The 14836-nt window shown below is 36.7% G+C and overlaps 1 protein-coding gene across 3 annotated transcripts in view; it reads left to right on the top strand.

Moving 5' to 3' along the window:
• LOC150094613 (diacylglycerol kinase theta-like) overlaps positions 1-14836 on the top strand; it is a 570433-nt gene that overhangs the window by 173014 nt on the left and 382583 nt on the right. For all 3 annotated transcript variants that reach the window (XM_090411566.1, XM_090411564.1, XM_090411565.1), the window contains one exon: positions 6226-6382. In XM_090411566.1, the coding sequence (XP_090267692.1) occupies positions 6226-6382 (157 nt within the window). The remainder of the gene's footprint in view (positions 1-6225; positions 6383-14836) is intronic.

Here is a 14836-nt window from a genome sequence, read left to right as displayed (position 1 = left end):
CTCTTGCTCACAGTTTCCTTTCGTAACTTCCAGGGATGGCCTCTTGTCATCACTCCTTCCTGCTGATCAACCAAGCGAAAGAACTCCCCAGTGTCAACCCTGTAACCACCTCTCAACAGTTTAAAAGTCTCAATCATATCACCTCTCCTTCTTCTATCCACCAAACTCTGCAGTCCACATTCTCTCAGCCGATCCTCATAACTATCCTTGTACAGTCCTGAAACCATCTTTGTCATCCGTCTTTGTATCCTTTCCACAGTTAATTTATCCCCTTCAAATCCTGGGGACCAAATCTGAGAACAATAGTCCAAGTGTGGTCTGATCAGAGACTTATACAACGGAATGATAACCCTCTTATCTCTGCAGGTCAGTGTCCTTCTCATAATAGCAGCAATCCTCTGTGTTACCTTCACCACCTTTGCAATATGTCCCCTAAACTTCAGGTTTCTATCAATCATCAACCCCAGATCTCTCGTCTCCCCTACTTCCTCTAGTATAACTCCTCCCATAGAGAATGCAGCATCCCATCGATGTTTCCCAAACCTCAAGACCTCACATTTTGCTGCATTAAACTGATACTCCTCCCATTCATTTGCCCATCTATCTAGCTTATTTAAATCCTCTTGCAGGGCTACCACATCTGCACTATTACTAATAATCCTTCCCAGCTTCGCATCATCCGCAAACAACTGAATATCCCCCTGCAATCCACTGGCTATGTCATTGATATAAAGGTTAAACAATATAGGTCCTAGTACTGAGCCCTGTGGGACCCCACTTGTAACCCTCTGCCTCCTGGAAACTGCTCCACCATACACAACTCTCTGATACCTATCAGACAGCCAATCCTGAATCCAGTTGACCAATCTGACATCCAGACCCATGTGCTGCAACTTAAATATCAGCTTATCATGTGGCACCCTGTCAAATGCCTTTGCCAAGTCTAAGAAAATTGCAGTATATGCCTTTCCCTCATCTAATGTTCTTGTAACTTTATTATAAAAGGCTAGCATATTGCTAAAACAAGAGCGTCCTTTCACAAATCCATGTTGATTCTCACAGATAACATTACCCTCATCTGCCCAATGCTGTACATGGTCCCTCACTACTTTCTCCAAGATCTTAACAACTACTGATGACACACAGACTGGCCTATAATTAGACACTTCCAGTCTGTTACCACCCGTATGCAATAGCACTATCTTACCTTCCTTCCATTCCCTGGGCACCTTTGCCAAAGCCAGACTTTCATTGAAAAGCCACGTTAAAGGTACTGTCAATTCCCTAGCACATTCTCTCAAAACTCGTGGCGAAATACCATCCAGTCCCACAGCTTTACTGACATCCAGAGTACTCAGTATCTGAAACACACTCTCCTCCTGTACCTCCAGACCTCGTACCAGTCCTATCCCTCTAGCATTAAAACTGACTCCTCTAGGATGAAATACTCCAATAAAGTGTTCATTGAACAATTCCACTATGTCCTCTGCATCAGTCACTCTATTCCCATTTTTATCCCACAATATCATTCTTCCACAGTCATTTCTCCTCCTACTGGCCACATAGCTAAAAAATTCCCTAGGATTTTCTTTGGATCTTAGGGCCAATCTCCTCTCATATTCCAATTTCACTTTCCTTACCACACTAGTCACTCTTCTGGCCTGTGTCTTATATTCCTCATGCATCTCTTCACCTGTCTCCTTATATCTCTTCCATAGCCTCTTTTTCGCATGCAATTCCTGTTTAATATTGTTTGTCATCCACTTCACTCCAAATTGCATCCTCTTCTTCACTCGTGGTATACAACTTACCATTGCTGATAACAAATATTCTTTCACAATTTCCCACGCACTGGTGATATCCCGGCCTTCCAATTCCTCCCTCCATGAAACTTCCCGAAGTTGACGTCTAAGACTATTATAATCACCTGCCTTATAATTCCACATAAGTTCCCGTCTCTTTGATACTCCTGCATGTCTATTCATTTTCCAAGTCAACACCATATGGTCACTCTCTCCAACTGGTGGGAGAGACGTCAACTCAGTTATTATCAGCTCTTCTGATGCTATAACCAAATCCAAAATTTTTGAACCTCTTGTTCCCTCTGTTACATGTTGCCTAAGACATTTGTCCCTCAAGAATTCTAGAAATTCCATTCCCCTATTGTTACATGCATCTTCCTCTCTCCAATTTATACTACTGAAGTTAAAATCTCCCATAACAATCATTCTTCTTGCACTTGCCAAATGTGGATGATGATGAGGCCGAATGAACTCTTTACACTTCTTTCTGTCCCAGGAGAGTCCGAGCAATTCGGTCCAGTTTGGTGTCGCTTGTTGTGCAACTCTTTTGGGAACTCTTAATCTTTAATCACCCAGTCCACTTATAGGTGATGAGCAATTATTTCTGGAGCTATTTAAGTATCTATTTTTTTTTCCCTTTAAATTATGTGAAAGTATATTTCAATATCACTAGATGTTTTAAGCAAGCCTTTATAACTTTTTTTTTTACCCTGGAGGAACCCTTGAAATAATTTTTAGGTCACAAGGAAACTCTCTCTCTCTCTATATATATATATTATTTATACAATGTTTATATTTTTAAGAACAGTTGCTCACAGAACCTCTAGTGACATATCGCATAACATTAGGATTCTGTGGAACTCAGGTTGAGAAACTCTTTTTTTCGACTATAAAAATAAGATCATTTTCATTTCTGTTACATTTCTAGCTAAAGCATTTATTCTTCCTTATCATTACACTTATGTAACACTTGTGTACAAATGCTTTTATTTACACACATCTTACTTACCTAGAAGGCAGATACAGAGTACATTGATCAGTCATGAAGACAAGGGGAACATATAACATGACAGTTCTACTAATAAACAACTATAAAAAATACACAAGATAATGCTAATAAAAAAAATTAATATACAGTTTCATCTAGAAATACAATTTTTGGAGTTTTTTCATTATATGCTCATGATAAAAATATTAGAAACAGTCAGTGCTTAATGGAATCTAATCAGGGGTCCACAGAAAGATGCGGATCCCATACATTGGCAGATTAGCACAGTGCATGCAGGCTGAGTAATTATTATTATTATTACATAACACCTCCAGGGAGTCCAGGGACTCATCGAGGGGAGAGTAGCTACTCTACAACTCTTTGTCTCCACCAATCCACCAGCCACACTATGTTCATCTATACCAACGCCATCTACTGCTGACCACCATCACTAATATTTTCACATACAAACATCCATGCCCAAGGCGGGATTCGAACCTGCAGCCTTTTGGCCGGAGAGCAGATACGCTAACCACTCAGCCAACCAGGCCAGCATATAATATAATAAGGTACTTCAACTATGGGAACATAGATTGTTGGGAGGGAGGGAGGAAAGGGTGCAAGTGGAATTGATAAGATATAAGTGGAATTCATACAGTTACTAAGGGACATTTATCTGAAACAGCATTTCATGTGGGAACCAGCAGTTTGAGAGCACCTGATCTCCTAATAGCATCTGAAGATGTATCCATAACATTGGTAGATACTCTGCCTCTGATTGGGGAAAGTGACCATGCCATCTCATTCTGGGTTGTTAAATGTGTTGAATTCTCAGTAAGAAAAGGTTTATGCTGAACTACAAAGCTACTAATTATGACAGACTTAGGAGGCACTTGGAGCAGCCATGACTTAAGTAGCTACAAGGAATGAATGTCAGTAGTGCATGGGCAGTGGTCAGGGAGTGTTTGAGAGAAACAGTATCATGCTGTACCATGGTCAGGAGGATAAATCAATTGGCAGTTAAATGGATGGATAGTGAAATAAGACAGGAGCTTAAAAAAAAATCTGGATGAAATACAAAGAAAGAAGATGATCATGAGCAGCACAATGAGCAAGTAAGAAGGGTGATAGTATGGTAAAGGCTTAATCAGAGTATATGAGAAAATTAGCTAAATAGGCCAAAGTAAATCTGAAAATGAGTTTTTTTTTTGCTATGTAGCAAGTAGAGAAGAAATGGTTATGGAAGGATAACTTTAATTATTGCCAATGGAAAGCGACAGAATCAGAAGAAATAGTCGACTTACCAAGCAATCACTTTCTGAGTGTGTATCGTCCAGATAAAGACACTGCAATTACTGAAGTGAGAGAGAGACTGATGTGAGAATTAAGGTAAATAAACTGGAAGTATGCTCAGCACATTGAAAAAAATATCACTGAGAATACAGTGGGACTGGATGGCATGTTGGCCACTGTGTGATTGTGCAGAAGAACTGGATGTGCATCTTGTGAAGTTCTTTAATCTACTTCTCTGCATTGACAAAGTTTCAAAAAGATAAAATACATTTCATAAAGGTGGCTACAAGACAAAAAGTAGCAAATTACAGATTAGTTATTATCCCTGGACTGGTGTTTCACTTATTGGAAAAGTTGGTTAAATGTAAAATCCAGGAATTTGTGGATAGGAATATGATACTCTGTGGAGGGAAGTACAGCCTTCTAAAAGGTAGGATCTACCTTAGTAATTTACTCACATTTTATAATAGTGTGATGGCAAAATTAAATAAGGGAAATGGCTAAGCCATGATATTCCTGGACTATGGAAAGGCATTTGACAGAATGCCTCATGTAAAAATATTACGTAAGTTTGAGCAGATAGGAATGGATATAAAGCTGGTGGCATGGATAGGTGGGTGGCTGATAGACAGATACCAGAGAGGTACATGGCAAAGTGGAATCTAGGAAAATAAGCATGACTAGTGTGACTGTTTTTGTATATTAATGATGTAGGGAATAATTTAAGTGTATTCAACTGTTTGCTGATGATTTAAGACTGGGGGATTGCAATAGTTGAAAGGTGATGTAGATATGCTGAGGATGATTTAAATAAATTGGGACAAAGAATAATTGTTGTCAATTTAGTGTTGCATACTGTAAGGTTATGCATTTTGTGAGATATGTGTACCTTCAGAAAAGAGGCATATGTGTACCTTCCCACAAGGAGTCCAATGACTCTTTGGAGGTATCACTTAATAATAATAATACCGTGTATCACATCAGTGGTACTAGATTGGAGGAAATCGATGAGGATAGGGTTTTGAGGGTAATGGTGGGCAGAGAGAGCTGAATTCATAGGGCATATTGCAAAAGTTGGCAAACTATCTTAATTGATTGCCTGGATGTTGAAAAACACTAAATAAATAAAGACTTTTTATCCCTCTTTATAGGCTATGATTAAGCTGTATCTTGACTACTGTGCACAGGTTTGATCATCTCAGTTTGTTTGGGATCACAAGGTGGTGGAGATGATTCAGATGAGTGACCAAACTAGTGATGAGTCTGTGGAATGCTTCCTATGAGGATAGATTGATGGTGTCTGGGTTGCAAAGTTTAGTTGATATCAAAATGATATCAAAAATGAAAGAATTTATAGAATCAGATAATTGTTTTAGTGTCTTACTTTGGATGAGTGTACCAGTATTGGAAATAAAAGGTATTTCAGCATTGTTGTTCATTTTCAGATACAAACATTTTTAACTTAGGATTAGTTCATATGGAAATATTCAGAAAAATGTTCTTCAACTAATATTCAAAATATTGTGGTCACAAATGAAAGAATTTGGAATAATTCTGAAAAAAAAGAAAAAAGAAAAAAAAATATTGTGGTTCTAAAGACAGATGGAGAGACAGCAGCACTGTCACTCCATCTGTTATGTGGATTGAAAATTCACTCTGCTTTAATTATGCCATTTATTTAGCAGTTATTGACTCATTTTATAAGATTATAATAAATAATAGATATACTTAAAAATAATTTTTATGAGCAAAATTGTATAGTCCCAGGGATTTCCAGGACTTGGAAAAAGAAAAGTCTTGAGTCCCTGGAACAGAAAGATAGCAAAGATTCAGAAACCCTATTCTTATACTTATCAGTGAAAGTTATGGCTTGTTAAGTTCTTTCATTATTTTTGTACTTATATATTTAATTTTGTTAACTCCTGGTGATGTTACGTAATATGGATAAAAAAAAACATTGAGTTAAAAATAAATGAGTTCTATTCATTCTCACATGTTGTTAATATCCAAAAATTATACTGAAATTTATTAGAATGGAAATACTTAAAAAAACAGGAAAGGAAATATTTATTGATTACTTTTTCTTATTTGAGACTATAATTGACTGTGAAAAGCTCATTTTTGATATGTTTTTTCTTTCAGGCTCATGCACTGTGTTATAAAAGTCTACCACCAGAATGTATGTTTGGATGTCTTCAGAGTATAATGTTACCTCCATATTGTATTAGCATACCACGAACTGATGTCCCTTTAGAAACTATTATTGGTGCACAGATGAAGAGGAGAGAAAATCTTTCCCGTAAGTTAATTATACTTAAAAAATGAATCTTTTAACATATTGTAATTTAACTATTTAACTGTAAAAAAAACTATTTATTTTAACAATGTGTTGAAACAAATAGTTTTTCTATACATTCTTTCATATTCAGAACAATAAGTAGTAAAGTGAACTGTGATAGTTTTTATAAGCAGATATCCTACTCTACCTAAACGGCTGCTAATTTGTAATCTTAGATATGATGCTTTGCAAACTTCACTTCAACATTTCTGTAGTTTGGGAAGCATGTTTTGCAACCGTTTTGTCACATTATCTCAAAAGTCATTAGTAAGAGTAATAATATTATAGACTTATAGACCAATTAGTATCATAGGAATTGTGGTTAAGTTACTGAAAAAGTTGGTTAAGGACAGAATTCAGGAATTTACACAAGTTGGAATTAGGGGGGGGGGCGGTGCTGAAGGGTCAAAGCTATATCACTGAGAGAAGACCTCCACATAGCCTTTAAAGGAATGTGGAGAACCGATCAGGGCTTCTGAACTAATGACCTAATCACCTAATGTCCTCACCTTCTCGTGGTGCACCCTGTTAGGTATCTACCTGGATATTGAACGAACGAGGGTGGGCTGGCAATTTGGGATTTAGCCGACCAAATGGTATTCTTATTGGCTTAAACCAAAATTAAAAATGATGGTACAACATGACAGAATTTCATTCAGGCTGGGGCTCACCCAGTTAATTAAGGCTCTCGTTGTTTTAGCCAGGGAACCAGGGTGAACAGCAAAAAGTCAGCTACTGGAACAAATCCTAAAACACACCCAACTCAATATCACCAGAGTTCAAGATCGGTACTATCAACATAAGAAGCCTGAATGGCAAAGAAATGGAGCTAGCTGAGGAATTGAATAAGTACCAGATCGACATAATAGGGGTGACTGAAACATAAAGGCAAAAATGCTGAGATCTTTCTGAGCAATAAATACAAAATTTTATATTCAGGTAATGACAATCAAGGAAAAGAAGGAGTAACCATATTATTCAACACTAAATACAAGTGTAATCTTCTTGAATGGCAGACAGTCTCAAGTAGAGTGATGTGGGCAAATATGAGAATGGGGAACTGGACAGTGAGACTTATTTGTGCCTATGGTCCCACAGAAAGTTCTGTTAAGGTAGAAGTGCAGGAATTTTTTGAGGTTTTAGAGAAAGCAACTGACACAATAGCAAAGGAAAAGTTGGTTCTTGTTGGGGATCTAAATAGCAGAGTAGAAAATGATTCTCAGATACAAAAATATTTTGGGAAAATTTGGAGAAAAGAGCAAAGCTAATAATAATGGCAAATACCTGTTCAATTTCTACTCAGGACATGGACTGGTTATTACTAACACCATGTTCAAACATAAAAATGTGCACAAATTCACATGGAGAGAAGAGGCAAGGAATAAGAAAAGTCTCATTCACTATGTTATTGTTAATAGTGATGTTTTCTCCTTAGTGCAGGACACCAGAGTGTACAGAAGATTTGAAATTGGAAGGGATCACTGTTTATGCTTGAGCAGGATAAAATTGAATTTCATATTGAAATGAATAACATGTAAGAAAGTCTTAAAGCGAATAAAAGTTGAGTAACTCTCAGACGTGAGCTACAGACTAAACTTTGGAGATTCATTGGCAAGCCCTGAAGAAAACACTGATTGATTCAGCCAGAGAGGCATGTGAGGTTATCTGTAAGGATTGAAAAATCAGAACTCCATGGTGACACAGAAAGTTAAAGAGGCAGCGAAAGAAAAGAAGTAACATATCAAACATTCCTGGCAAATAAGTCATCTTGTGCTCTTAGAGAATACAGAGACAAATGTAAGAAAGCTAAACACTGTGTAAAACTAGCTAAACAAAAGTCATTGGAGGACTTTTGTTTAGATAAGAACATAGAAAATAAATATCAAGAAGGTGGCAAAATATTCTGGAGGCTGTTGAAGAAGCTCAGAAATGGAGGAAAGAGTGCTGTCTGTTACAGTCTGTTACCTTTCACAGGTAACAGACTGTAAAAGGAATTAGAGATGATAAAGGTGACATGAAACTAGGAGAAAATAATATCCTTGAAGTAGGGAGTAATTACTTTGAAAAATTGCTAAATGAAACAAGCAGTGATGACAGCACACTGGTAAAAAACACTGACCAGGCATGCAGTCAGGAATACATATCTATACTTGAAGTAAAAAAGCCATCAAAAGCCTGAAATGTGGAAAGGCAGCAGGAGTAGATGATATTTGACCAGAAATGCTCAAGCATGGAAGTATAAAAGTCTTAGTGGCTGCATTGCATAGTTCAGAAGGCTTGGACAGAGAGACGAATTCCAGATGATTAGAGTAGAGCTCTCATAGTACCCATATATAAAAAGGGAAATAAAACTGAATGTGAGAATTACAGAGGCATTTCTCTACTGAGTCTTCCTGGTAAGATATATGCAAGTATACTTGAGAAACGGTTGAGAAGGATTGTGGAAGAGATGATTGGTGAAGAACAAGCTGAATTCAGGCCAAGTAGCGGTTGTAAGGATCAGATTTTCACTTCGTGACAGATAGAAATCATGGGAATATAACAGAGATCTGTATTTAAGTTTTGTAGATCTGTAAAATGCATATGACAAGGTGCCAAGAGAGAAACTATTCAAAATGCTACAGTTATATGGTGTCAATGGGGCATTATATCAAGCAATACTTAGTCTTTATTTGAGTTGTAAGTCAGCAGTTAGAATTGAAGGAAGTACAGAAAGGTGGTTTAATGTCAAATCTGATCTCAGACAAGGATGCATGTTATCCCCTCTGTTGTTCATTATCTATATGGATTGCATTATGAAGGAAAGCAGTATTAAACTGGATATCAAAATTGGAGATGTTAATCTCAGCTCATGTTGAGATTAACATCTCCAATTTTACTTCTAAATAAATCTACTACAAGTCTGCAAGATTCCCTCACTAAATTGAATAACTGTTGTAATAGATATGGTATGAAGGTCAGCATTAAAAAGACAGAGACAATGAAAATAAGCAGAAACATTGAAAATATCAACTGCTTTGTGAATGGAGAACCTATAGAACAAGTAAAACATATCAACTACTTAGGCACAATTTTTAGTGAAGATAGTAAATTAAATATGGAAATAGACAACAGAATCAACAAAGCTGGTATGGTAGGAAGTCAACTGAATAAATTTATATGGAATAAGAAAGAAATTAGCCAAAACACTAAATTAGCTGTATACAAGACAGTATTCAAGCCAATTTTAACTTATGGATCTGAGACCTGGGTCAGAAGTAAAACACTTTGACCAAGACTAGAGACTGCAGATATGAGAGTCCTGAGAAAGATTAGAGGCATGAACAGATGGCATCAATGGCAATGTTATATTAAAAACGAGGATATCAGGAAAGAGCTTGACATTGTCAGCATCCAGGAATGTTTCAGCAGAGCTAATCTCAGTTGGTATGTTCACTTAAACAGAATGGGAGAGGAAAGATTAACAAAATAAGTGTTCTCTGCCAGGTTGGCAGGAAAAAGACCCAGAGGAAGACCAATATATAGGTGGATTGATACAGTAAAAAGTACCTTACAAGATAGAAATATAAGATCTGATAATGTTGGAGTCTTAACAGGTAACAGATTGATTTGAAGGAAAACTGTAGATAGGAAGTTAATAATGATGTAAATTTTTCATGTAGTACTATCGTATCCTGTACACCAATGAGGAACAACATGGTTTTTTTTTGATTGGAGGTCTTGCCTTAGCAAATGGCAAATTGCATACTGTGAGTGAAAGAGTTAAACTAATTTTCAGTAAAATGGATAACTGCAGAAATCAAACAGGAACTCAAGTTGAAAAAGAGGTTATGGAAGACATAAAGAGAAAAGTGGAAAACAGTTGTATAAGGAGTGTAGGCTCAGGTTACGAAGATGATTACTGCAGTTAAGGAGAAAAAAATCAAACTAAGAGAGGAGACTAGCACTGCGATCCAAGGAATCCCAAGGTGTTCTTTCACTATCTAGCCAGTAGGAGGAGAAATGATTATGAACGAATGACTTCCTGAATGGAAACAGTAGTCAGGTGACCAATGCAAGTGATGCAGTAGAACAGTGTTATTTTATTCCTAGAGAGATGGGTAAGATTGAAGGATTAGAAGTGAATGAAAAGGCTGTATTCCAAAATGCTAAGCACTCCAGATGTCAGTAAGGCAGTGGGACTAGCAGCGATTTTTCACATGTTTTAAGGTATTGTGCTGTGGAGTGGACTACCATTGACCTGGCTGTTCAGTGAATGTCTGCCAAAATGACAAGTTCCTAATTAGTGCAAAGAGGATAAGATTGTGCCATTGCATTAAGGTATTAAACTCTAGACTTGTTTATATTTCACCTATGGTTGTTAAGATTTTGGTAAGAACTTGTATTTAGAATTGGACAGATGAGGAAAATATTATTTATGAATACCAGCATGGATTTATTATGGAAAGTGCTTGTTTTAATAATTGGGTTGCTTTTTATAATAACCTAATAGTAGCAGATGAGAGAAAGGCATACACTATTACTTTTCTGGATTTTGTAGAAAGCTGCGTAATTAGTTGCAACATATGATCTTATAGGTTGCAGTGTATTTCAATTGTAATGTATAGTGGATAGTTGTGTATGGAAGAGCAATATCAGGGAACAAGAAGGTTACAATTAGAGTTTCACAGTGCTCAGTACTGGGACTTTACTATTTCATCTTTATGTTAATGATATTTTCACTGGATTACAGGGAAATATTAAGTTGCAGATGATGTGAAACTTGGGACTATTATTATTAGTAGTGCTGATGTTATGGCTCTTTGGGGGGGGGGTGATTTGAATAAACTGGAAAGGTAGTAATAAGTGTGGGTGTCAGTGTGACACAGATAAATGTGTGGCTTTGAAATTTGTGATCCATTAATGAGATACAAAGTCTCTTGGTGGAGCTATATTGGAAGAAGTGGAGGAGGTGTCAGATTTTGGGGTGATGGTAAACAGATATATGAAGTTCAGACAACACATTTAAAAGCTTTAAACAACCAGAGAATTTGCTACAGTACTGAGCAGGATGTTGATCACCTATAACAATGCAGTTTCATTATAAAGACTGATCACATCGCACTTGGGTTACCGTGCTTGAATGCTTCATCCCATTCAAATGCTGGTGAGCATCTGAATGGGATGAAGTGACTGTGTAGAGATTACATAGGTGGATAACAAAAATTATATCAGAATTACAGAACATTGATTATAAAGATAGATTGAAGGCAGCATGCAATCTTCAGAGTGTGGCAGAAAGGAGAAGAAGGGTGATATGATTTTGGCATTTAAATTGGTGAGAGGTACTTACCAGCTGTTAATGGCAAGATTTCTTATATGGTAGAATGAGGGAAAGAAACAAAGACAAAGACCAGGTCATCCCTGGAAGTTTTGAATTAAATGGTGAACAAGAAGGTTTTGAAAAGCAGTGAGTAGTGCCTGAGAATGGTGAGAATTATCACTCCTAATAATTTTAAGAAATGTAAATAATAATAATTTGCTTACTTTCTGTAGTAAAGTGACAGCTGAATTGGATGGTGTAAGTAATAGTGTAAGTTGCAGCTGGTGATAAGATAAGATTGTGGATGGCAGCTAAACACGAGAGAATAGTATATTGTGGAGTTGAAACATAGAAAAAGGTAAGTTACCAATGGTATGTTACAGAGCTCTGTACTTAGGCCTGGCCCGTTCTGTTCAGTTCGGACGTTAATGATACTGAGAATAATTTGAAGTGAATGTTAAATTTTTTGCTGATGATGCTAAAGTTAGGAGAGCAATAGTTAATAAAGGAAATATAGAGATCCTGCAGGATGATATGAATAAACTGACAGTGTGAACTAAGGAGAATGTCTGCCAGTTCAGTGGATCAAAGTGTAAAGTTATTATTATTGCAATTATTTAGGCATCTTCATGGAAGCATGGACTCATTGAGGGATTGGCCTTGAAGGTCATGAAATGCCTTAATACCTGTCATACCATGCCTTTGAAACACTCACAAAAGACCAACTCACATTGTCACACTGGCAACTTATTCCATTCATTCACCACACACACACACACACACACACCATGAAAAGAACCTGGATCTTACATGATTCCTGACCACCTTTGTGTAGCTTCCAGGAACAATTTCAAGTTCTCCATCCCTGCCATGAGAAACACAATTTTACTGGTACTTGTACCTTAAGATTCCCCTTTTCAAGCCTGTATGTTTCTGTCATACCTTTGCTTCTTCTGTTTCTCAAACTTTGAAGGCTATGCACTTTCAATCTGTCTTCATATGCAAAGTTCCAGAAAAGTCATGCTATTAGGTCTTAAAATGATAGTCTCCCAGATCTTTGATAAATTAATGCAACCATACTTGCTGAGGTTGGGAGAGAGTGCTTCATAGCTGATGCTGATTCTGAGAATTACCTCTCAGACCTGTGATGACTTCTATGTAATAAAGATGTTTTTCTCCATCTGTTCCTATGTGAAGGAGTATCCAGAGCATAATCTGTCAATCCCAGCTTGTACTTTATATGGTTGAAACTGCACATACCACTCCTGTCTGGAAAAATGGACATTTCTAATAACCATGGTAAGTCTGGGCTTTCTGATCATTCCCTGGATACTCGACACAGAATTAACTGGAAAGGCATCTGTTCATTACATCACACCAAAACTTGGTATGAGCGCAAATTTATGGAGTTATGTGAAATTCTAATCAACCAGTCTAATTTCAATAATAATGATGAACTAAAAAAGCCAAAGAATATGGATGGCACATGTTCTATCCACATAACCTTTTGTTCTAAGAGGTCATTGTAAATTATAATTAGGACTGTAGTAATCTAGGATCTTAGCCTTAATGTAACATTAGCTTTAATATAACAAACATTTGTGCTAAATTACTGATAAGGCCACCACTACTGCTGCTGTATTAAAAGTATTAAAAAATATTATAAATTTGTTCTCTATGTAAAAATAGGATATTGCTTTAATGTACTGTTTTTTTTCCTCACTAGGGGGTCAGGCCAGTATAATAATGGTTGATCAAATGAATGTAACTTTGGCATACTCTTTGATATATTTTGATATAACCATTTTATATACATAGACAAGATACATATTGTAATGTAACTTGTCTCTCTATATATGAGGGTGGACTGAAAAGTTCTCAGTCTAACAATGAAAAAATGAATTTATAAGAGCCTCTGCTACTAATAGCTCGCAAAAAGTTAAGTAAGTTTGAGCATGATTAGTAGTTTGAAGGGGTCAATCATTCGATGCTGTTGGCACACTCTCCTTCGATGAGTCTTTGGAGTCCCTGGAGGTGTCAGATAATAATAATAATAATAATTTCAAAATTATTTTTATTTTTCAACATAATCTCCCTTAAGACTAATACATTTATTCCAGTGATGCTCCAGCACCATTATCCCATCCCTATAGTGGTTCTCAGTAAGATCTGTAAAATACCTCTCTACAGCTGCAATCACCTCTTGATTCGAAAAAACAAATACTGACCAGCCAGGAAGAGTTTTAGTTTTGGGAAGAGACAGCCAAATCTGGGGAATAGAGTGGATGTTCCAACAATTCATAGTGCAGATCCCTTAATTTTCCCATTGCCAAACAATGCACCTTCCAATGGGTAGGTGCATTGTCCTAAGGAAAAATGAATTTTTTTTTCTGCAAACCGGGTCTTTTCTCACGAATTTTTTCAACTAGTCTGGTTAAAAGATCGGAATAATATTCCCTGGTTATTGTTTTACCCTTTTCAAGATAATTAATAAAAATAATGCCTTTAGCATCCTAAAACATTGATGCCATGACATTTCTTGCTGATGGAAATGACTTTATCTGCTTTGGCTAAACAACTGGCTTCTGTCCACTGTTTTCTGTTTGAATTCTTTGAATTCTGGTGTGTAATGGTGAATCAAAGTGTCAGCCATAGAAATAAATTGACACACAAAATCAGTTTTATTCTCGTTGAAATGCTCCAAGCACTGTTCAGAGATTTTTGTGTGTGTGTTTTTGATCTTCTGTATGCAAGCACGGCACCTATCTTGTGCAAAGATTTTTCATCATCATCATCAAATTCCTGTCATGTACCTCAAGGGGGTGTACAGGATATGATAGTACTACATGAAAAAAATTACATTATTACTAACTTCCTATCTACAATTTTCCTCCAAATCAGTCTGTTACTTGTCAAGACTCCAACATTATCAGATCTTATATTTCTATCGTCTAAGGCACTTTGTACCATATCAATCCACCTATATCTTGGTCTACCTCTGGATCATTTTGCTGCCAACCTGGCAGAGAACACTTGTTTTGCTAATCTTTCTTCGCCCATTCTGTTTAGGTGACCATACCACCTGAGATTAGCTCTGCTAACGCATTTATGGA

The sequence above is a fragment of the Typopeltis vanoorti genome, chromosome 21, assembly GCF_054136105.1.
Source record: "Typopeltis vanoorti isolate ZY-2024b chromosome 21, IOZ_Tvanoo_1.0, whole genome shotgun sequence".
NCBI lineage: Eukaryota > Metazoa > Arthropoda > Arachnida > Uropygi > Thelyphonidae > Typopeltis > Typopeltis vanoorti.
Note: the sequence above shows the minus strand (reverse complement) of the source record. Positions and strands in the feature narration are given on the sequence as shown.